This window comes from Lathyrus oleraceus, chromosome 4 (assembly GCF_024323335.1).
Source record: "Lathyrus oleraceus cultivar Zhongwan6 chromosome 4, CAAS_Psat_ZW6_1.0, whole genome shotgun sequence".
Taxonomy (NCBI): domain Eukaryota; kingdom Viridiplantae; phylum Streptophyta; class Magnoliopsida; order Fabales; family Fabaceae; genus Lathyrus; species Lathyrus oleraceus.
The window spans coordinates 448,795,963-448,821,658 of NC_066582.1; the positions used below are offsets into that span (position 1 = coordinate 448,795,963).

General features: G+C 35.1%; 1 protein-coding gene across 2 annotated transcripts; it reads right to left on the reverse strand.

Moving 5' to 3' along the window:
- Positions 1–1,461: 1,461 nt before the first annotated feature.
- On the reverse strand, positions 1,462–7,496 carry LOC127076025 (common plant regulatory factor 1). Of its 2 annotated transcripts, none has more exons than XM_051017578.1 (13): positions 7,339–7,496; positions 6,005–6,117; positions 5,847–5,909; positions 4,892–4,987; positions 4,680–4,760; positions 4,324–4,365; positions 4,056–4,216; positions 3,891–3,939; positions 3,724–3,772; positions 3,049–3,269; positions 2,837–2,914; positions 2,319–2,444; positions 1,462–2,062 (listed from the first exon to the last, which is right to left on the reverse strand). In XM_051017578.1, exons 2-13 carry the CDS (start codon positions 6,065–6,067, stop codon positions 1,826–1,828), a joined length of 1,266 nt encoding a protein of 421 aa, XP_050873535.1. In that variant the 5' UTR covers positions 6,068–6,117; positions 7,339–7,496; the 3' UTR covers positions 1,462–1,825. The 2 variants fall into 2 exon arrangements, with proteins under 2 accessions (XP_050873535.1, XP_050873534.1); XM_051017577.1 differs by having other exon boundaries at positions 4,056–4,228.
- Positions 7,497–25,696: the final 18,200 nt, after the last annotated feature.

The window sequence follows — 25,696 nt, forward strand, 5'->3', positions numbered from 1 at the left end:
GATCTGAGTGAATTTGCACAAGAACGAAGATGAACGGCGGAAATGGTAGCTTGAACATAAAGCTTCCAGTATTTGATGGAAAGAATTGGAATTGATGGATGATTTATATGTGTGTGTTGTTTGACGCTCAAGATGTTCTTGATCTCGTCAATGACAGTTACACAGTGGTTGCAGTAGATGCAACAAAAGCGCAGAGAAACACACATAAAGAAACGAGGAAGAAGGATCAAAAGACGTTGTTCTATATTCGTCAGTTTGTCGATACGAATGTGTTTGAGAAGATCGGTGATTCAACGACGATGAAGGTTGCGTGGAACAATACCTGATTACATCTTCATAGTGATTTTGATCACAAATGAGATGAATCTTGTGGAGAAACTCTCTCTGAACAGGTTATCATTGAAAAGATACTGAGAGTATTTACTCCTCAATTTAATTACATTGTTGTAACAATTGAACACTCTAAAGACCACAACACCATGAGAATTGAAGAGCTGCAGAGTAGTCTAGAAGCACAAGAGTTGTGTCTGACTGAGAAAAGAAAGAGAGGTAGGACAGACTCTGAAAGCATCTTAAGAAGAATCAAAAGTAGTCATGGTCAGAGATCAAGAAGAGACATAGTGGTGGTTATTAGAAGTCAGAAGCCTCCAACTATGATGAAAAAAAACATCAAAGGGGAAATGAGAAGTTTGACAAGAAGGTTCACTGACCGTTGGTCAAACAAGAAAAGAAAGCCAAAAGAAACAAACATATCCATAAGAGATTCTGATGATGAACTTGTGTTATTAATAACTTCTGAATTTAATGGTAGATATTTGATAAACCGATGGTATATGGACACTGATTGCTTAAATCACTTGATCGAAGACAAACAATAGTTAATTGATTTTGACTCTAGAAAGAGGACAAAGATCATATGTATTGATAATAAATATCTTAATGCCAAAGGAAAGAAAAATGTTAAAGTTAGAGTAAAAAATGAAAAAATTATTTTGATCAAAGATTATCTCTCTTCCATCATCTTCTTCACTAGACTCTTATAAAAATGGTCTGCCTATCTCGTGTAAAAGGAAATAGTAATGATGTAAAGAGATAGAGAAAAGTGAACGATTTATTAGACTTAGACGAACTCAATGTTCACAAAAAAATAATAATTACAATTATAATATATTCCTATATTTTTCACTTAAAATCATAAGACAACACAATATAAAAACTTTTGAAATATACTCCTTTTAATTATAATAAAGAGAAGATGAAAGCTAAATACAGAAAATACATTTCCAAAAACATTAAAAACAATGTATAAATTTTTTCAAAAGTATTCAATCTATTTTTAAAATCATTTTCAAATACTATGTGATCGAGCCTTATGTTCAAGTTTTGCCATCTGATAATAAAGATACGTATGTCATGAGCTACAAACATAAGGACTTACTTGCAAGAACATACAAATCAAAGTAACAAAAAGTGATAATATCATTACTCGGATACTATAAGGTTCACACCAATAGATAATGCACAACCAATCATATATAGATTCCAACCACAACCCTTTTCTAAAGTCTATCTATAAACTAAATACTCCTAATTCTCTTCAATTTACAAACTTTCAAAGCTGTTATCCATTCCTATCAAAAAAATCTAAACAGAAGACATAGTTTTGTCCTAAGAAACTGAAAAGTAATAAATTAGTTCTGGCATTGATGGATTTAGATCTTAAAATTCAACTGATCCATCCATTAGAAAACTGTTAGCAGTAATTTTGGACTTGTAATAATATGCCAAAACTACATAATCAACAAACCAGTGGAAATACTGGTTTTCAACTAGCTGCCACAGCATTAGCTCTAGGGTTTGCATCAAGTAGTTGATGCAGTTTTACACCAGAATTAGGTTTGTTCTCACAGAAACCATTCTCTTCCTCTGCAGTTCTATCACCAGAGTTTGAATTATTAACTCTTGATAGCAAGTTTTCTGTACTTACAGGTGTAGCTCTCTTGTCAATGCTATTCAAAATTGTCTCTTCTGTCTGTTCCAGTTGAGTGTTTTTCAGCTTTTCCTGAGTCAAAGTCGTCATTAGTCAGTATCACAAAGTACCTATGCACTATGGAGAACCTCGCTTCATACATACCATAGGTGTGTATTGTGTCTGACACCGACACAAAATTGATATATGTGGTACATTTATTTATTTCATTCTCTCAAATTATTACCAGTGTCAAATATCAATGTTGTACCTGGTGTGTTCGTGCATGTGTCAATGCTTGGTAGCCTATGACATGCCAAGGCATAAAGGAATTTTATGTGTGCATTACCTTTAATGTAGCATTTTCTATCTTCAGCTTCTCAGAGTTTTCAGTAAATTCATTTATTTCCGATTTCAGCGCCAAATTCTCAGCAGTCAATGCATCAACTCTTCGTGCCAATTCTTCAGCCTCAGCCTGAATAGAGAAAATAAGAACATTAGTCATGAACTTGGTTTTATAAAAACTTTTTCTGAGTACTACATGTATATGCATCAACAACTTAATCAAGTGTTTGTAGCATAAACTATAAATGTTTATGTATAAGCCATTTCTATATTTCTATAACATGTAAAATAAAGTCAAATTGTTTTTATATGCTATAAGTTGTTTTCATAAACTATCCCGAAAAGCTTATGGAATTCGGCTGAAAACAACCTATAGATATATCATAAGTTGTTTCTACAAGCTCTCCCGAACAGTCTCACATGTGTTTATACATCTATATAAGTTAAAATATGTCAATATAAACAAGCACCAATTAAGAAAACATGTGACAATAAAAATGTGAAACAAAAATTGCAACAGACCTGCTTCCTCAGCCTGGACCTTCTAGCAGATTCACGGTTTGATTGTTTCCTCCTCTCTCGTTTCAGCTCACGCTCATTCTAAGGAATCCAGATCAAAAATTAATTGTGTCAACAAAAGATGAGGATACTGCATTATTGTTATGTTCCAAAAGAATTTCTTATGTGCTAGATGTGAGAACTGAACCATTAGGAGGACTAAATTTTGACGGTACCTGCATCCAAGGTTCGGGAGGCAAAACTCCACAAGGTTGTGGAGCACCAGTGGGAACAGTTGAAGGGTTCCTCAGCTCCAGTGCTGTGGTCATACATGAAGAAAGTACAGGTCCAACAAACTTTTCTGCAACACTGGTTTGGGTAACTGGCACCATCATTTTGGAAGCTGCAATCTCTTTAGAAACTGGACTATTTTGCATCAAAGTTTTCCCTTTTCCATCTGCTCAGATGATTAATACCTTAAGATACTTGTGGATAACATCACAATTTGAATATATGTAGCATATCTTATCTATAAATGCATCCATAGGACAACAAACATTTTATTGTAATTGACTCTAAAACAGTGTTATCAAATAGCGGCGCCATGGCCATTATGGCTGATAATACATGGCAGTTTTTGGGCTCGCCGCAATGGTAAATACCGGCCGATATGGCGGGATTTTGGCTCTCCACCATGGACCGTCATCCACCATCAACAACACTGCTCTAAAAAAAAGTGCCAATCGTGGTCGCAAGTGATTCAAATTAATTAGAAAGTTAAAAGCATGGTAGTTTTACATTAACATGCTTTAACAGTTAGATAGTAATCTACTTATCAAGATCATACTCAAAGAACTGTTGAATTCAGAAGTATACTTGTGATCCAGAATAACTATTATTGTTTATCATACCAGTGGTTGTTGGTGTTTCGTCCCGGGTTCTTTTCCTTGTTCCGTTGATCTGCATAAAATTGGCAAATATTTTCATGCTTCGGTATTTTAAAATCATTTTAAATAGGAGACTATTACTATTAGTGTACACAATTAAGAAATAATTATAATAGTAAGAAATTTCTCACCCTTGTAGTGTTGCCATCACTTCCATCACTGGAACCCTCAGTATCCACACTGTTGATATCATAATAATGTAATTAGTTTACACGAACCTAATAGAATATCATACTCATAACCCAAGGAAAGATTGGAAGTGCAGTTAATTCTGGTAATCATTATATAGAACAAACCTCCGAGATAGCCGATTTTCCGCTCCATGCTCAGCACTCTCAACATTGCCATTGCCTATTGACATGGCAAGCCCGTCAAATCCTTTCAATTTTTTTATTAAACCCCGATCACTGTTTCCAGGTGATTTGGTTGGTGTCTCTATGCTTGCAGGAGTCCCAGCCTGCATAGTTCCCTAAGTCAAATCCAACATAATTTACAATACACGGGGAGTCGATTAATCGACAGATTAGGAACTTAAGAGCCACCTCAGAAAAAATCAAAACTTACAGCGGGTGAAGACGGAATTCCTTGGCCATGTGAACTTGTACCCTATATTTTACCAACAAAATTCATAAGTACATAGGGAAAACATTCAACAACAAAGGTTTGCTACATTAAGTACATCAAAGAATGAAGAAGTTAACTATTAGTAACAGTAAAAAGAAGCCAGTATAAAAATACCTAGATCCAAATAGGATCAAAAGAATCACATCTCAATCTATCACTAACCTTTTAAAGTTCTTTTAATTAAAAAAAAACTTTTATGGTCCATATTCATACATTAAAGTACAATTAAAATCAACTAACTCATGGTCCAAGCAATAGTACACAAAGATTTCAATATTGTGAGAATTTAGACTTACGATGGCAACCCCGGGGTGAGTATAAACCCCTCCATGTGAATAAAATGGTGCATACGGCGGCCCATATGGATGCATCATAGGCTGAAAGAAACAATAAGTTGGCAAATTATTCATCCCTGCCATCAAGGATATACACAAGGACAGCCGCACAAAAAAAAAGTAGACACGGAAATTCATGGTAAAACAAAGTAAATGAACCAATGTAGCACTACCTGTGGTGGTCCCCACATGTATGGGTGAGGAGGATGACCAGAAGCAACGGCTGAGTTGAAGTATGGTGGAATGTTGACTCTTTGCCCATAATATGCCTGAAGATATAACACACTTTAAATCACCAAAAGAAGTTTTTAATGGGCAATTCTTTTCAAAAGTGAAAGCAATCGGGGACCGATGTAAATCCCATCATAGATATCGTAGTTCGTTCTCCTACGGATTATCAAACCAGATGCAACACAATGCAGAATTTCAATATGATGATATCAATTATGGCAACTCAGAAAAATACTGGATGTGTAACATAAAAAAAAAAACACCACAGAAATGGTACTATCTGTGTTTACTCGATACTCTACAGTAAAAATAGTTGAAATTTGCGAAAGGGAACAGAATAAACAGCTTTCATCATATCTTTGGTTTGAGAGCAAATCAAAATAGGAAAAAATGGACATTAGTCTATATGAAAATATGTAGGTGCAGATTAATGACATTGAAGCATGGTATAAACGAAGCCGCTTATGAAGACAGCTCTGCAGTGATTGATAAATATCCATATGTAGATCATAAAACTCTTCAAAAGAGTAAAGTAGCTAGTAGGGAAATCAATAAAGTTGGTCACATCTTTGAACTAGAGATTAATTTTGATGGTCAAGACTTTTTACACTATCAATTAATAACAAACCATCAATTTTACAACTTTTAAGACAGATATAATTAAAGTCAAATATTTTTAACAATCCAATAGTTATGTTTGATTGACAGTACAAAAAATTCTTTGCATATCAATGAAATCTTACTTTTTATGGATTTATTTTACAACATACATACATCAATTACTAAAGTTTCAAAGCAAGTTATTACACTGAATGAAGATAGCTGAACAGATAACAATAATGATATTTCCAGTCATCGAGGTATATAAAAAGGAAATGAAAGAAAAAGGTTGGTAACCTGCATGGCAGCCCAATCAGGATAGACATGAATGTTAGGCTGGTTGATTTGATTGGTCTCATCCTGTTATTAACAATGAAACAACAATAATATTTAGTCACATGCATTATAAAATGTTTCCACACACATACATTATGTACACACTGTTCTCAACTTACAGTTGTTACTGGTGAAGAAGGCCTTTCAGTCTTAACGGATTTTCCATCCTCACTGTTTCCCATGAGGTAAGCAAGCACCAAGAGGAAAGCACTGAGACTGAGTCAAATACTTCCTGAAAAATTATTCAATTGCACTTCAGAAAAAGCTATATCAACTGTTATCAGCTATCAAAAGAGAAAGATAGCCAGAGTAAATAGTAAAAAAGAAGCATAAAGGAAGAGCAGTGGCACAAACATGGAGACAGAATATTGACACATAAACACTGATAAGAATTTAATAAAATAGTAATGATGGTACGTAATTACAAGTGTCTGTGTCGGACACCGACACATGTCAAACACACACCTTGAATCTCAAGTGTCAATGCTACATAGTTTAAAAACATTGGTTCAATAAGAAAACAATAAATCAGATAGAAACAACATACATAGGTGTGAAAATGGTTCTAGCCTTCTAGCTAGCATTCTTACTAATCAACAGACAACATATATTAGACAATTAACCTCTGCTAATTGACACTGACCCAGTAAGCTACTATAGAGAAAGATGCCATCATGTCATCCTACAAACATCATATTTTCTTTCTTAGGACCACAGATAAAATGAAAATCAAAGATAGTCAATCAATAACCGAATGGTAGAGAGAGTCAAAGATGTTTTTTTGTACCCCACGAGTCATATACAATTAGAAAACAATCACAAATTGACACAGCTTATCATAATTAACATTCCAAAAAACCCTTAATTTCAGCCAAGGCACGAGTTTGAACACGCGATATCTCAAAAGTGGAATTTCGGTCACTAGGCAACTAAACCAAAAAAAGAATTCCAAAAAACCCTTAAATTTTTTTGTACAAAAAAACTTGTTCACTTCAACACGGTGAGAGAGAACTATTTAAACTCCTGAATTTTTCTACCTAATTCTCCATAGTCTATAATTTATATATATACTTCAATCCCGATCCAACATATCTTTTTTTTCAGCTATTTCACATGGCAAAACTAAATTTACAAAAATTACAAAATTAACATAAAAAAAAATTGAATAAAAACAAATTTACCATACAAGTTCAAAGATTTTAAAACATACACAAAACAAGATCCATGGCAGAGAAAATTCACTCTAAGCTTCAATTTTCAGTGTTTCAACGGACAAAAACAAAATTCAAACTAAACCAGACAATTTCCCTCTTCGTTGCATATATTTCTTCCATAATTTCCCCTTAATAAACAAAACTTCAAATCTCATAAACTCAAAACAAAAATCAAAATTCCCTTATATTACCAAAATTGAAATTAAAACAACAAAACATTGATATTGAATTCAACGTACCTGAAGAAAAACGAAGAAACAAAATAAAAAAGCGAATCCTGAGAGGTAGAAAATAATCCTGAAATTAAGGTCGAAATTCGGAAGGAAAAAAACGAGGGAAAGGGATTTGGTATGAGAGAGAGAGAGAGAGAGAGAGAAGAAGATGAAAGGGTGGCGAGAGAAAAAGGAGGTGGAAGAAAAGAGAGAGAATGCGAATTCCACGTCATCTCGTACACGTGTCGTATGAGGAGCTGGCGTATTTGTAAACCGTATATACGGTTGGGTGGACATTGTTAGGATGAGCTGGCTGTTTGTTTATTTGAATTATTATTAACCGTACACGTGGTGGGTGATTAGAATGTCCAACCTAGCTATGGAAACCCACCACGGATCTCTCCGTCATGTGCGCTTACGTGTCTACTATCACATTTTACTTTTTTAATTTAAAGACAAGACTTATATTATTGTTTTTCATAATTAAAATATGAATTGTGTACTTTCATCTATTTTTGAGATGTGTACTTTCATAGATAAGCTATATATATATATATATATATATATATATATATATATATATATATATATATATATATATATATATATATATATATATTAAGAATTATGGTGAGTAAGACGGTTTGTGACTAGTTTCTTTTTTCTTGAGTGCACGATATATTAGTAGATCATGTGTGTCACACAATTAATTAGCTTTTCTCCTATAGTTGTTTTTCCCCACTTTTTAAGAAGTACTAGCTCTTTCCTATAGGTGTGCTATAGATTTATTGAAATGTATTTTAAAGGTAAAAATACTTAATGGATGGAAGTTCATGATGACAATGTGTTGGACTTTTTATATCCTTTTTTTCAAAATGTGTTGGACCTTGGTTAGTAGACAATGTGTTGGACTTTTTACTAAAAAAAATTCATAAAAGCTAGCGTGTTTTCACTTTGATAGATAAAAAAAAACATAACATACTTAGGCTAGTTTCTTTAAGATTTAAAAAGATATTCTTATACATTTCGGACCAGAATGATATATTCTTTTAACATTTTGTTCTTGTTTATGAAAAAATATTCATATTTGTGAATATTTAAGGATAAAATCTATCATGTATTCGAAATCGATAGTTTATTGAATATTCATTGATAAAATTGATAGATATTCATTATCTATTAGTTCACAGATAAGGATACATAATTGGTGATACTTGTACCTATCAATATTTGTATTTGTTAATGATTATCAAAATTACTCAAATATTAATTTGTTAAATCTAAAACTATTATTATTATTATTATTATTATTATTATTATTATTATTATTAGTTTTTGTACTTGTTAAAAAGTACATGTTTGTTCCTATTGCAATGGTAAGTATATTACGTTGTATGGTGGATAGAGCCTGCTCACGACGGTGAGAAACCTTGTATGATGATGTTTTACGGTGGTTTAGAGGACCTGTTCACGTGATGTGAGAGGTTTTGCATGTGAATGGTGTGCTTAGGTATAAGCGTACGTAGAGTATGATGTGTAGGGCTTAAAATCTGTCTCCTCTCCCTATGGAGAGAGGTATTTATAAAGGTCTTTTGGGCATAGGGTTTGGGTAACCCTCGGGGGCGGTAACCACTCCCTCGTGATCAAGGGAAGTTATTGACCGTTTAATCTTCAAGGAATAGTGGCGAACTTCTTCTCCTTTGACTAACGGTATTACATTTCACCAATTCTAAGGCAATTCTTAGGGATATCGCATAAATGGCATCGCTCTTGGGTGAGGGTGCCCTTATTTAGGACACTCATGAATATAACACTACATAGTCCCTTGGCATGAGGGCTTTGTTAAAGGCGAAGTGTTTTCAAAGCATGTTTTCACTTGTGGGGATCCATCAATTTTGATCGCCTATATGGCCGGCAAAGATCTCACTTAAGGATCCAATGGTTTTGATCGCCTCTATGGACGACAAGGATCCAACGATTTTGACCGCCTCTATGGGCGGCAAAGGCCCCACTTAAGGATCCAATTGTTTTAACCGTCTCTATGGGCGGCAAAGACCTCACTTAAGGATCCTGCAATTTTAATTGTCTCTATGGGCAGAAAGGACCCCACTTAAGGATCCAATAGTTTTGATCGCCTTTATGGGTGGGGTGGCAAGGACCCCATTAAGGATCCAACAATTTGATCGCCTATATGAAGGTAATGGAAACACAATAAAGGGAGGTGAATTGAGTTTCCATAACAAAAACTTTTTGCAATCCAAAGAAACAAACAGAAAGCTAAGAAAAAAAATAATGAACACAATCATTTTTATCCTGGTTCGTTGTTAACAAATCTACCTCCAGTCCACCCGCCAAGGTGATTTTGCATTATCACAAGAACTTAATCCATTATAACTAAACTTTATTATAACATAAAAACCAATTGTCAATGTCTTCTTGAGTAATTATGACTAAACCCTAGTCACTCAAGGAAATATAATCACAAAGATTGAGATATAAAGCGTGTTTATAAAATGTTTCTAAGAAAGCATAATACACAAATGAATTACAAAGTGTTTCACACAAAATATATTCTATGAAGAGTATGAACAAAAGTTCCCTGTGTGTATGTTTCTTTTCTCTCAATAATATTTACAGTATGCAATATTCACTTAATGATATTCTTATCACTTGGTTACTGTTCCATTCTTCCAAGACTCCTTTATATAGGCAATGAAAGATTCATTGGATGGTAGAAGTAGAATACACAATTGTAGTTGTATCCTTGCATAACGGTCTGTGAAAAATGGGAGATACGATGGTACAATAGTATAGTTTTTATCCCACAAAATCAGTATAGTGGAAGGAATATTTGATCTTGTATTGTGTATTATTTTCTCACGTAAAACCTTTTTGATCTTATCTTTCATATTTAGGGGCTTCTGATAAATATGTGATTAAGCATGCACAGAAGAATAATAAGAGTCTGGTTGAGAGAGTCTTCAGAAACTTGGTCTTCATAGTCTTAATCCAGTTCATCAGAACCTAGTCTTCAGAGTCTAGTGACACAATTCATCAGAGTTGTTTAAGCATAAAATTTTAGAGCTTGATAGTGACAAAAGCTTCAGAGTTATAAAGTTTTTGATAGACAATGTTCAAAAGCGTTGAGTAGAGTTATCCAGAGCTTGATTATCTTAAAGAACACACATCTCAGAGTCAGAGTGCACTAGGTTCAGAATCTGATAACATCACACGTCACTTCTTCCTAGTCAGAACTTGTATCTAGTATCTACATACTAAATAAAATTATTAGAGTACAAAATTGGTCTTTAAGAGTCTATGTATTGTTATCTTCCACTATATGGGCAATCTTCATTTTAGCTTGGAATTTTTATGCAAATAAAGGAATAATCAGCAAATACGGATTGTCTAAAATAATAAAAAAATGAGGTGCCTCATTAAAAACCTCTGCTTTATACAAAAGCACAGAGGGAAAATAGTGCACCCCATAAAATAATTTGTCTTTATAATCGACAGAGATGTAATACTCGCCTATGAAAGTTGTAATACTCGAGAGATGCAATACTCACCCTATAATCATATTGTAGGATAATGAGGTATCAATAACCAAATACTTAATCTTTATTTCTTTGGTATGACCCTACTATCCAAAAGTGATCTTCAAGGTGATGTATCCTTTTACTTGTACCTGTTCACCCGAGAATCCAACCAACAATCCTTTTAAAGGCTTAAAGTCTTATGGGTCAAGGCGAATTCTTTCAAATGCCTCTCAGTACAAGATGTATGCAGAACTCCCTTAGTCAATGAGAACTCTTTTAATCTCTAATTTGTCACATTTGATGGTAATGACCATGGATTCGTCATTATGAGGACGGATGGTAACTGCATCTTTCTTTAAAAAGGCGGTCATGCCTTTTGGCTCTTGGGATTTTCCTTTAATATTGACTTCAGAGAGGTCTTTAATACTCAAGATCTGGCAAGAAGAGCTGGTTTCCCTGCCCTTGGAGAATCCTCATGTTATGGTGTTAAGCGTTTGACACGCAACTTTAATAACCTCTTTGTAGGAAGCCTCTTTCACTTTATTGGGTATAGGGCTTCCCACGTTATCTCACCCTCGCGAGTTAGACTTGTCTGATGCATGGTGTCACACCCCAATTTTGACCCTGAATCGCTGACTCAATACATTCATCATTGCTATTGCATATCTACATAGCATACCATGCATTCCATACTGCATAGTGCCTAGAATATCAGTCGAAATAATTTTTTCGGATCTACAGGAAAACCGGTTGAATTGATCGACGGATGTCCGTCAAATCAGTGGACAAAAATTTTTAAAATCAAGTTTCCAGACATGAGCTTTATTAATTTACGTTTCGCGTAATTTAATATGGTATGCTCTATTTATTTTTCAGCTAATTTTTTGGCCATTTTTTTATCAGCTCGAGCCCGTTTAACCGGTCAAAATTTATTTCAAAATTAAAAGAAACGCTATATTTTTTCAATAAGTTTATTTCACACTGATCATTTTAGTGCATTCATTTAAATTTTTTTGAGCATTTTTGTGTCTGATTTTTATTCATTTTAAATTATTTTATTATTATTTTTTTGTCAAAATATTCATAAAAAATAAATAGAATTAACTGTATCATTATTTTGATTATTTTTAAGTGTTTGGCTTTATGTAAATTAATTAGTTTTAATTTAATTTATCTCTAAAATAACATTGGAGGGTATTGTTGGAATTGTAAAAAGCTTCTAAACCCTAGTTATCATCCTATATAATGGGTCAATACATGAACAAGAGGGAGGAGACCAATTACCGCCGCCACTTGTACAATACCTATTCTCTCTCATATCAATAAAATAAATCAAAAAGTGTAGAAAGAGAGGTGGGGATTGTCTAAAAAGATAGCTTTGCAAAAGAGAGAAATGAAGTTTCTCTTAGTAACACACAAACACGTTAAGTTTTTCTCTCTCTTTTCTTCACCTTCATGAATCCATTTCTATTAACTAACAAAGAAAATCCACCATTTATGCCTTGTCTCTCTCAGTATGAAAAACACCACCATATTGCATCCACCAAACACTACACCTTTATTCATGCAACAAACCACCATTTGAAACTCATAAACACACATACTTTATAAAAATACTTCAAATTTATCCTCATTTTTCTAACAAACAAAATTATTTTCTCCATACTAAACATCACATTTCAACCTCACACAATCATCTTCCTTTTCCTCTCCATATACACTTCATTTCATATCAATCAAACACAATCTTAACTTCATCTCATTGAAACATACTCACTACATAAACATCATAAACGACATTCAAGTCTATCACCTCCTCAACACTCTACACAATAGCATGAAACACCTACCTCCTTCTATCAACACAAACACATCAACAAACACCACCGAAAAACGCTGCTCAACACCCATCGCATCGCGACATCTACTACGTAGTTTCCGTCATCACTCTCCGATTACGGTACTCGAGCTTTCTCTTGTTTTGTGCATCTAATATATATATATATATATATATATATATATATATATATATATATATATATATATATATATATATATATATATATATATATATATATATATATATATATATATATTCTTTGAATTAGGGAGAGGTGAGGTTTATTTATTTTGTAATAAAAGAAGAAGCACTGGTGTGGGAGAGAGACGTACGAAAGAAAGTTTGAGCACTTTTTTTTGTGCTTTTGGTTTTCTCTTTTCAGCAACAAAACCGTGTGAGAGGGTTAATAGAGATAGTAAAGTTGTTGTTTATTTTATTTTATTTCTACCACATGTCAGGATTTGGATGGAGACTTTTTGAAATTTGAAATAAGAAGATTTTAATATCTCATCTCCCAAAAAGGGGCGTTGTTGCTTTCTTTTAGAGGAATTTATTATTTATTGATTTTCTTCCTTTATGTGATTTTTTCTTTTTTATTTATTATTTTATTTTTATTTTTATTTAGGGTTTAAGTTGTGTATGGGTTGAGTCAATCTTTCGATGATGCACCCCTTCTCTTATTTTTTTTACTTTTTTTTTCTTTATTAATTTAATTAAAATTCAGTTAGTTGATTAATTTCTATTTAGTTAGTTAATTAGATCTTAATAAATTCCTCTAGTTTTAATTGCTATTTGATTTGTATGATTATGTTTAGTCCTTTAATTAGGAAATTTCTATCCATGTTCATACCATTTCACATGTAAATAAGTCATACTGCCATCCTTCACACAAATCTCACTAACATTTCATTATCAACCATCAATTCAAAATCTTTTCGCAATCAAATTGAGACACTTGATCAACATCAAGTTAATTTTCAAAATCTCACCTTTCTCAAATCATCTATGCAAATCAAATATTGATCAAACATCAAGTGATTTTCTCAAATCAAACGTAATATTAAAACTTCTTTTCAATAAAATCTGAAGAAAAAGATTATCCTGGATGGAATATCCAGTCGTAATCCCGAATATTAGGCTCAAGTTGTAAGAGCTTGTAAGCCCTATGTATTCGTCTTCTCTTCAAATATTTGTAAATATTCAAAAGTATTTTTCAATAAAATCTGAAGAAAAAGATTATCCTGGATGGAATATCCAGTCGTAATCCCGAATATTAGGCTCAAGTTGTAAGAGCTTGCAAGCCATAAATATTCGTCTTCTCTTCAAAATACTCCAATATTCAAATCATTTTCATAAGTAAGTTGGAAGGAAAAGATTACCTGGATGAAATATCCAGTCGTAGTCCCGAATGTTAGGCCTAAGTTGTAAGAGCTTGTAAGCCATAAGTGTTCGTCTTCCCTCCAAAACACTTGTAAATATTCAAACCATTTTCTTAATAAAATTGGAAGAAAAAGATTACCTGGGTGAAATATCCAGACGTAATCCCGAGTATTAGACCCAAGTTGTAAGAGCTTGCAAGTCATAAATACTCGTCTTTCAAACCCAAAAATACATCAAACCAATCAAACTTTTTTTCGCCGTCGTGCAAATGATCAGAAAAACCTTTTCATAAATGAAAGACATCTTGTCTTAAGATGATGTAAAGCAATGCTTCGTCCACAATTGTTGAGTTGAGATAAATGACGTTTTTCCGAATGTTGATTTGTAAATCCATTTGATGTGTGGTTTACGTCTTCTCCTCATCTGTTTTGGGTAAAACAATGTTTTTTGTCGATTAATACAATATAGCTTTCGCTAAAATCGACCAACAAACAAACATTTTTCTGCCCAGAACTACGTAAGCCTTGATTTCTCTGTTGAGATACGTAGGAACAGGATTTATAAATCTTGTCAGGCCCATTGTCACACCTCAATTTTAACCCTAAATCACTGATTCAATACATTCATCATAGATATTGCATCTCTACATAGCATACCATGCATTTCATACCGCATAATGCATAGAATATCAGTCAAAATAATTTTTTCGGATCTATAGGCAAACCGGTTGAATTAATCGACAGATGTGCGTCAAATCAGTGGACGAAAATGTTAAAATCAGGCTTCCAAACATCAACTATATTAATCTACGTTTCGCGTAGTTTAATCTGGTATGCTCGATTTATTTTTCAGCTAATTTTTTAGCCATTTTTTGATCAGCTCGAGCCCGTTTAACCGGTCAAAATTTATTTCAAAATTAAAAGAAACGTTGTATTTTTCCAATAAGTTTATTTCGCACTGATCATGATGGTGCATTCAGTTCAATTTTTCGAGCATTTTTGCGTTCGCCTTTTATTCATTTTGGGTTAGTTCTTTTTCTATTTTTGGCCAATAGGTTTTAAATAATTAAATAGGATTGTTTGTGTTTTTGTTTTGATTTTATTTTGATAATTTAAAGTAGTTTGATTTATATTTAAATTATTAGTTTTATTCTATTTTTACATATAAAAGAGTCAAAGGGACATTGTTGGTATAAAAAAAACAATTTTTGATGTGTTGTGGGATATCAACAGACATGGGGTGCAGTTGGTGTTATCACTTTTCATTAAATTACACATTTTTCTTTTTGATGATAAAAGAGAGAACGAATATTTTCTAAAATGAGAGGGATGGACCAATCGAAAAAAACACGGCGCCCCATTCTTCAATAACATCTCTCTTTTTCTCTCAGTAGACACATATCTTCTTTGGCTCTCATAAACAATAACTATCATCACTCATCTCATTCACCAAAAAACCATTATCTTCCCACTTCTCATAACCATAATTTCAAACTTCTTCTTTCCAACATACACACCATGCAATGAAACCCACTACCTTAAATCCACCTCCTGCTTATTTTAATAGAAACAATTTTTTTTCATAAACTCATCACCTATTTTCCACTTTATCATGAACTTACATAACCATACATGAACATCATGCTACAAACCATCTCTTTTTCATTTCAACTTCACCATCTTCATAAAAACTCACTTCTATTACACACACCTAATCACTTTCATATACTTCCCAACACCATATACATACCAACTTCACCATGTAAAAAAAACAACCACCATCAAAAACCATGTTGCTACTAACTAACAACATACATCACTTCATAAAACTCCACCTTTCACAACAACAAATCTCACACCAAACACAAAAAACCATAAAAATCACTCAAGCATAGCCACAAATCTCTTCAACATAAACTTCGCTTTCATTATAGGTAGAACATATTTTCCCCACTTTTTTTTATATTCAATACTTATTTATGAAATTTGATTTATGAAAGTTGAGTGAGAGGAGATGAGTGTGTAGTGTTCTGTTTGTTGCTTTTTATTTATTTACTTTTAAAAACCTGAACAAAAATGAGAAAGGAAGATAAGAGAGGGAGAGTAACTTTTGGTTTCTATTTTTTTTACTGAGAATCAATGTTGTTTATATACATAAGGTGAGAAACAAGAAGAGAGGAAAAGAAGCGTTTATTTTGTTCTTTTTAATTTATTTATATTTATTTTTAAATAAAAAAATGTTATTTATTTTTTTATTACATTTTCATGTGTTAGATCATTATGAACTGATTATGATTTTTTCAACAAAAGGAGAGAAGAGTATATATAGTTACCATTTTGAAAAAATATTTTGCTTCAATATGTTGTTTCCATGTTGTTGCTTTTATCACTTTTTTTGTATTTATGCTATGACAAATGTCATCATTTGATTGGTCTATTTTAAAATTAAAAAAAATTAATAAAAAAAAGAGATTAATGAAGTGGGGTGTAACCCCACTTATCATGCAATATTGTTTTGTTTTGTTTTCTTTGATTAATCTTATTATTATTTCTTTACTTATTTTTTTACTCTAATTTTTCTTTATGGTGATTAAGATTAGTGATGGGCCTTAGGCCCATCTTTACTACTTAGTGGTACCCCTCTTTTAGCAAGCACCCTTTTTTATTTTAATATTTCTTTTATTTAGTATTTTATTTTATTTTATTTAGCTAAATTAGAAATTAATTATTTGTTAAATTATCAATCATTTGTGGTTAAGTTAATTATTTGTTTTTTTTATTTATTGGTCATTAGACAATTCGATTATTTGTTGCATTGATGTATTTGTGTTACGATTTCGGAAGTAAATCCAATTTAACTTTCAAAAATTGTTTGGACGCATAGATTCAGTTGGCTCAACTTATTATAGAGTGGTTCTTACATGAATCCACTCTAAGTTAGCTTAGAGCTAAATTCAGTTTGCTCTCGATTTCGGTTGACTTTCAGTCCCGTGGCTTACTCTTGGGTCTTCTTACAATGAGCTCTTTTCTTTTTGCATGCTCGCATTTACTTGTCTGTATTTCAATTACCCTCAAATCATTTCAAGATATTTTCATAATTAAAATCTGAAGAAAAAGATTACCCTGGATGGAATATCCAGTCGTAATCCCGAATATTAGGCTCAAGCTATAAGAGCTTGCAAGCCATAAGTATTCGTCTTCTCTTTAAAACACTCCAATTTTCAAATCATTTTCATAAGTGAATCCGAAGAAAAAGATTATCTGGATGAAATATCCAGTCGTAATCCCGAATATTAGGCCCAAGTTGTAAGAGCTTGTAAGCCATACGTATTCGTCTTCTCTTCCAAATATTTGTAAATATTCAAACGTATTTTTCTCAATAAAATCTGAAGAAAAAGATTACTCTGGATGGAATATCCAGTCGTAATCCCGAATATTAGGCCCAAGTTGTAAGAGCTTGTAAGTCATACGTATTCGTCTTCTCTTCAAAATATTTGTAAATATTCAAACCATTTTCTTAATAAAATTGGAAGAAAAAGATTACCTGGGTGAAATATCCATATGTAGTCCCGAGTATTAGACCCAAGTTGTAAGAGTTTGCAAGTCATAAGTACTCGTCTTTCAAGCCCAAAAATACATCTAACCAATCAAACTCTTTTTCGCCGCCGTGCGATTAATCAAAAAACCCTTTTCATAAAACGAAAGACATCTTGTTTAAAGGTGATGTAAAGCAATGCTTCGGCCATAATTGTTGAGTTGAGATAAGTGACGTTTTTCGGAATGTTGATTTGTAAATCCATTCGATGTGTGGTATACGTCCGCTCCTCATCTGTTTTGGGTAAAACAATGTTTTCGTCGATTAATACAATATAGCTTTCGCTAAAATCGACCAACAAACAAACATTTTCTGCCCAAAACTACGTAAGCCTTAACTTCTCTATTGAGATACGTAGGAGCAAGATTTGTAAATCTTGTCAGGCCCACTAATAAAAAACTTAGGTTTAGTCCTCCGTCAAAAATCCAAAAACATTCTTCTCTCTTCTATTCTTTATTTCCCACCTAATAACTCGAGAAGCCCAACATTTCAAGCTAACACTAACGCGCACAATTAACCTAATGGTTCCCTTTGAGTACAACGGACGTGAGGGGTGCTAATACCTTCCCCTTGCGTAATCGACTCCCGAATCCTGATATCGGTTGCGACGACCATAATCATTGTCGTTCTTTCTTGGGTTTTATCGATATTTCCCCTTTCCTTTTTAGGAATAAATAAAGTTCGGTGGCGACTCTGTTCAGTCCATCACGCGAGCGTGCGATTGCGCTTCGCTTAAGTCGTATTCTCATTTTTCGAGGTGTGACACTCATTAATAAAAAACTTAGGTTTAGTCCCCTTTGTTGTAAAAAGTCCAAAAACATTTTCTCTTTTCCTAGTACTCTTTCCCTCATAACAATTTTAGAAGCCTAACATTTCTAAGTTAACACTAACGCGCACAACTAACCTAATGGTTCCCGTTGAGTACAACGGACGTAAGGGGTGCTAATACCTTCCCCTTGCCTAATCGACTACCGAACCCTGATATTGGTTGCGACAACCATAATCATTGTCGTTTTTCTTGGGTTTTATCGATATTTCCCCTTTCCTTTTTAGGAATAAATAAAGTTTGGTGGCGACTCTGTTCAGTCCATCATGCGAGCGTGCGATTGCGCTTCGCTAAGTCGTGTTCTCATTTTTCGAGGTGCGACACATGGGAGGAGTTATCCTTCATATATTTTTTTAGGTGACACTTCTGGATTAGTCTTTTTATTTCCTTTTTGAGCTAGTGGAAATCTTCAGTGTAGTGTCTCTTGACTTTATGGAACTCATACCACCTTCCTAGTTCAGGACCCATTACATCCTTCTTTGGAGTGGGCGATGGAGGGATGTTGTGCAGGTGAAGAACCTAGCGCCATTCTTCTCATGGCGGGTGTTCATGGGCATGAAGTTATCCATCACCTTGCTTACTCTTTTGAATGCAGTCATGTCCTTTATGGGAGAGTTATAATGACTCTTCATCTGGGAACCCTCAAAGTTGGGAACACGCTATTTGACATCATGTGCCTTATTTTTTGTGTTTCTTTCCTCACCCTTTATGTAGTACTCTTCTTTGATGACCACTTATGCCAATGAAAATGATGGCTTCTAGGAAAAAATGCTTGATTATGAAATACACAAGTCTCTTTGCTTTGTCTATTTCTTGGACGAAGACTGAGCTTATCGCCCGCTCGATGACCGAGAGGTAGAGGAATAAATGAGACTCCCCATTTGGGCAAGTGAGGATCAGGGGTGATGTGAGGAATTCTTTAACCTTGGTGAAATCCTTCTCACACTCGGTGTCCACTCAAACTTCTCCTTTTTCCTCAAGGCGACGAAGAAAATAAAGATTTGTTTCCCGTGCAAGATAGGAAGTGAGACAAGGAGGCAAGGCGTCCAGTAAGTTGTTGCATTTCCTTCATGTTAGTGGGGCTCCTCATATCAATGATCGCTTGGGACTTGTCTGAATTGGCTTTAATCCCTCTCTTATTAGCATAAAACCCATAAATTTCCCTTCCTGGAATCTGAAAGACTAATTGGCGGGGTTTATGCGTATATTATACCTCCTTACTGATTACAGGATGTCATCCAGGTCGTCGACGTGACTATGTCCAACCACTATTTTGATAAGCATGTCGTCGACATATATCTTTAGATTTCTACCAATCTGATGGGCGAAAACCGCACCTATGAGTCGCTTGTAGGTGGCGCAACCATTATTGAGGCCAAAGGGCACATTGTAGTAGTAGTTTCCATAGTTCGACTGAAGGCTGTTTTAGGGGCGTCTAGGGGATTCATTCAGATTTGGTTGTATTCTAGTAGGCATCCATGAAACTTAACATATGATAGCCTGACAACTTATCGATTATACAATCAATGTATGGCAACATATATGGATCCTTGGGATATGCAATGTTTAGATTCATGAAGTCTACACACATGCGTCATTTGTCATTGACCTTTCGTACTAGGGCTATGTTGGCCATCCAGGTGGGGTACTTTATTTTAGTGATGAATCTGACATTTGATAGATTTTCCATCTCTTCGTTAATGGCGACCCTCGTTTCCATACATACATTTTGTTTCCTCCACGCCAATGGTATGATAGATAGATGGATGGCTAGGCGATGGCTTACGACTTTGGTATCTATACTTGGCATGTTCGAGGGGGCCCAAACGAACTAGTCGATATTCCTTATGAGTCGATCGACTAGCTCCCGTTCCTCCCCTGTAAACAAGGAAGTGCCTATCTTCATGACTTGATGAATGAGGAGACCTATTTGGATTTCCTTCAAGTCTTAAATAGGTGTTGTAACACCTCAAAATTTGCCCTCCTCTCTTGGGACTGGCTTAACATATTTGCATATCATTTTAGGTCATTAGGCATTGCATATTGCATATCATGTGGTTACATTGTGCAAGTTATCCTCCTAAGTCTTGGTCAGCAGATAAGAGGTGGAGATGCAAGCCTAGGGTTTTATTGACTGATCATTAGCCATCTGAGGATTGGGCTATAAATTAGGGTTTTTGATTTCTCAAGGGGATTGGTCTTGATCTTGGTTGAAATGATACATCATCATCATCATAGTCTTGATATCATCCAAGAAGATTCAAGTGATTGATCATATACCTTGAGATTAGGGTTTTGACCACTGGTCAACCCTAATCAGTTGCATTGGGCCAATCAGGGTTTGTGCAGGAGACAAGATCTACAATGGATATGGGGATCATCATGTGATTGTATTGAGCTTATGGAGGCTAGGGTTTCATCCTTGAGCCATTTCATCAGAAGATTGGGGCTCAGATTGATCAGTGCATTGCCAAATTCATCTATCAGTTGAAAAGTCAACTGTGGTCAACTGTGCTTGATTTTATGGATTTGGAGGTGGAAGAGAGTTGGATACACTTCATTCATGTTGAAACAAGTTTCATTTGACATTTCAAAGCTCAAGAATGAAGAAAATAAAGTCAGGACAAAAATTGCCAAAAATAGAAAGTGACTTGTAATGGAAGTTTCCAAAAATGGAAAGTTTTTCATCACAAAATTACATGTCCAAAAAAGCTTCAAATGAAAATTTGTTCAACATAAAAGTTGTAGATATTGGTCTCACCTTTCCAAAAAGTCCAAGAACTTGAAATTCCCATGTATGGTTGACAAGTTATGGTCCATTCATTTTCCAAAAATGCCTATAATCAAAGTGGCATAACTTCCACATGGAATGTCCAAAATGGTTGATCTTTTTATGAGCAAACTCCATTTGACATGTACTTTCATGGTGCATAATCAAAATTCATCAAAAATGGTCAATGCAAAAGGTCAATTTTCAAGTGCAACAATTAAAATCCAAGGGCAAAATGGTCCAAGTTGAGAAATACATGGAATTTTGGAATGAGGATTTTTGCAACACATCACAAATGATATTTAGAAGTTGTTTGAGCTGTCATGAGCTGGCATATGGCAATATTTGGCAAGGGCATTTTGGAACTCTCACTTAAAACATCACATTATGCTAATTTCACTCATTTGTGCTAATTTGAGATTAACAAAGTGATTAAGTTGGAGTATAAGAGGATAATCATAACAGAATGCTGATGATAATCACAATTCACAAGAAATCTAACTAACTTTCCCTCCATTTTCTCCAAATTCATCAAGAACTTCATCAAACTTTTTTCACCAAATCTCCATCAAATCTCAACCAAACTGCAAAGTTCTTGTTGATTTGTGTTCCTTGAGCCTTCTTCTCCAACTGTTTCATTAAGATTCATGCTAAAAGCTTCAAGAACACCAGCTGCCATCTCCAAGGTACCAAAAATCGAATCTCACTATTCTTTGAATTGAGATATGCTTTTTGAAGTTCATTCATCGTAGATCATCGTGCTAGGCTTGGTTTTTGATTTGGTTAACTGTAGGTTGAGTTATCATGCTTTGAATGTTTGAATGTGAAACTTTAAATGCTCGATCCCGTGGCTGTGTTAGGAGTTAGGTTAAAATAGTTACATAACTTTGATCTATGTGAAGAGACGAACACGTGGATATATAGTTTGTGCGTTTTCGTGAGAAAAAGTTCATGTCCAAAATTCTGGAAATCGCTTGCTGTTCATAGTCAAGAACGCTTCCAATTGCATGTTTGATCCACAATTTCGCTGGCCTGGTTTGAATATGTGTTTACCGCCAGTACTGTCCACTCATAGCGCGCCACCTAATCTATTCGATACTACGTCGTTTTGGCCAGTGGCATTAGTATTACAAAAATGCCACTGGCGCATTAAATTAATAATTATCTTAATTTCTTTTTTTCATTTTTATTTTCATTTGTTACATGAACTTCAAAATTTCATAGAGGCTTCAAAACTTATCCAAATTTTGTGAAATTTTTTGCATTGTTCTCATGATGATGTGTAGAATTTGATTATGATTTTTGTGGATTTTTTGCACGTGTGGAAAAATAATTGGCCTAGGGTTTGTTTCAATGTATGCATTTTGTACATGTCTTACCAAAACCTTCATGAAATGCTCATACTTACAAAGAAATGGATGAAAATTTTTGTGCTTGTTCCGGACATGTTGATGGTGATTTCCATGTATAGTTTGTGAATTTTGGATCTCTGGTTGATTAGATATGATTTTTTGAATAGAGGTGTGACAATTTGTGTCACACCAAGCTAGGTCAACTTTCTGATTTTATTTGCCTGGCTTAGGAATGTTTAATGGTTCCAACTTTTTGTGTGGATGATCATTGATATGTCAAGATAACATGAGAATTTTTCTGGATTTATTGGTTGCATTTTCTAATTGATTGATAATTTTCTTCTCTGTGTGCTCATTTGGTAACCTTGTGTGATACATGTTGGCATTTTGTTTGTGAAATTCTCATATGGTATTGGATGAAGATGAAATTTGATATGTGGATTCTAGACACATTATAGGACATCATGGTTTTGATCCCATTCATTTCTAATATGTTGTCACTGTTTTATGAATTATTGAAGTGGATGCTTGTTTGGATGCCTTGAATTGGCTTGTATAATTGTGTCTGGACTTCTTGATTTTCATTGACCTACTTTCTTTTGTCCAATTGAGCTGAAAATTGACATGCTATACATTGAATGTGTCCTGTTTAGGTGTGAATTTTTGTGGAATTAATTGAATTGTTTTGATATGCTTTTGAGTGAGATGGTTCTGTTTGGTCATTTGAAGTTGCAAATTGCATGTTTGATACTATTTTGTGCATAAAATGATAATGGTAATTGATATGAGCATGGGACCAATTGCATTTGCTTTTAATTTGTTTGAATGTGATTTTGGTTGGTTTGCACTTTCTATTTAGGATTTTTTATCACCTTTGGACCCTAGGCTTGGCCTAGTGGTCTAGTTTCTCACATTTGGTTTGGATTTTCAGGTTGAAGTGCAAAAGGCTTAAGGGAAAAAGTGCAAGTTGATTAAATTGAGTTTTGTGTGATGTTGTAAACTAACATTGATTTTGTGTTGTAGGTTTGATGCTTGAGCTTGAGCTCATGGCTTGCACTTATGTGCATTAACTTGTGTTGTCTGTATAGATTGACTTTTGCTGTTTACTGTTGGTTTGTCTGAGCACTGATGATACTTGATTGATTTCAGGTACATTTAGTCGCTTACAGTTCTTTAAGAACTTGCTTGCTGCTGCTTGGTTTTTTAAACCAGTTGAGGTAGACTTTCTTACTTCATGTAGTCTGGAAGACCTGGCCTGTTACCTGGCCAGGCAACTGTCTGAAGTCCTCCTTAAGAGGCGATGATTGTGTTTGTTTACTTTTGTGCCAAGCAGGTAAAGACCTCTATGAGGCAATTGGCGGAACCCAAGGGATATGCAATCTATCCCCTGCTATTCTGTTGAGTCGTCCCTCTGCTCACACCACTGCGTTGATGCATTGGGACACAAACCCAAGATCTTGTACTTTGTACAGTTGTGTCAGAGTCTTGAGCGTAGAAGGGTCCCTCCATTCTGGACCCACGCTCCTTTGTCTAAAGCTCTCCCTGGACAGGGATAAGAGCTGTGAAGTCTAATCTTCACTCACCTTTCATCAGCTTCACCTTACCCCCTCAATGGCAAGGTTAAGAGCTAATACTACCTCTGTACAGATGACTTGCTTCGGCAGTCGAACCCTTTGTTTGAGCCTCACTTCTGACTGGATATAGTGTGTGCTTTGTGAATATTTGTTTGAAATGTTTGTTTTATTTTTGATTGATGCTTGCATGCTTGCTTTCTTCCTGGATAGGATTAGCTTGCAGTTGTGCAAGTAGGTAGAAACCACAACATAGGGCAATGATGCATGATAACACTAGGCTCGAGTACAGCTCCCTGGTAGTGTGTCTCCCCTTGGTTTCTGGCTAGAATTTCTTTCCCTTTCAGGGGAACTACATCGCCCTGATCCTCGGTCCAAACGAGGTATGTAGGCAGGAGACCGTGCGAGGTCTCTCCGGGCACCTTTTTTTTCTTTTGTGTGTTTGCTTGTTATCTTCTTGTGTGTGTTTTGGTTCGGATGCTGATGTAAGTCCAGTGATTGGCATTCAGGCTCCACGTTTGCCGGCGTGTTTGTTTGCTTGTTTGGCGTGCGTGAGCCGAACTACGGCAGCTCTGATTCTCGTTCCAGACGAGATACGTAGGCATAGGATGCGATGTCCTATCGAGCTCTTTTCCTCTTAACCCCACCTGTGTTCCTTGCGTGTGTGTGTGATGTTTTAGCAACCTATTCTTTCTTTTAGAACGTGGATCCCGTCGAGTACGACGGACGTGAGGGGTGCTAATACCTTCCCCTTGCGTAACCGACTCCCTTACCCTTTCTCTTTGGTCGCGAGACCATGCTTTGTCCAGGTTTCTCTGAGTGTTTCCTTTCCCTATTTTGGGATAAATAACACGCAGTGGCGGCTCTGTGTTGTTTTTTGTTTTAGCCCGCTGGTTGTTTTTCGCGGATGCGCCAGCTGGCGGCTCTGCTGGGGACCCATAAGATGTTGACTTGTGCTGGTCCATCTTCCCTAAGCGAGCCTCTCCTAGCGTTCTAGGATAGTTTAGGTTGCTTGTTTTGCTGTATTTATTGCACTTATTATTCTAACTGTGTATATATTTGCATAAATATTTGCATGCATCATACTATCATGTTGTTGCCGTCCTCTGTGCAGGTGGTTCCTCTGTTTTGGGGTGGGTGTTCTGAGTGGGGCTAAAACCCAGGCCCGAGTATACACCTAGGATTAGTGTGGTCTCACGTTCCTCATTTGCTTTATCAGCATATTGTTGCAACGTGACATGCCACAAGTCGGGCGAGGTTCATTTGATAGTGCTTTCCTCTGTGGGGTACCCCACTTTGGTTGAGTTACTTCATCTGAACTATTGACTCTGGTGATCGATCGTTTCCCGGATCTTTGGTTTAGACGATCTCAGGAGAGCTACAATGGCACACCCGAAAGGGCAAACCCATTGAGTATCTTTGCCCGATTGTCGAGACTATTATCCGCCTTAGGGTGACCTGATTAGAATTTACCTGTGAGGGGAGGGTGATTCTTTCAGATGCATGTTCAGAT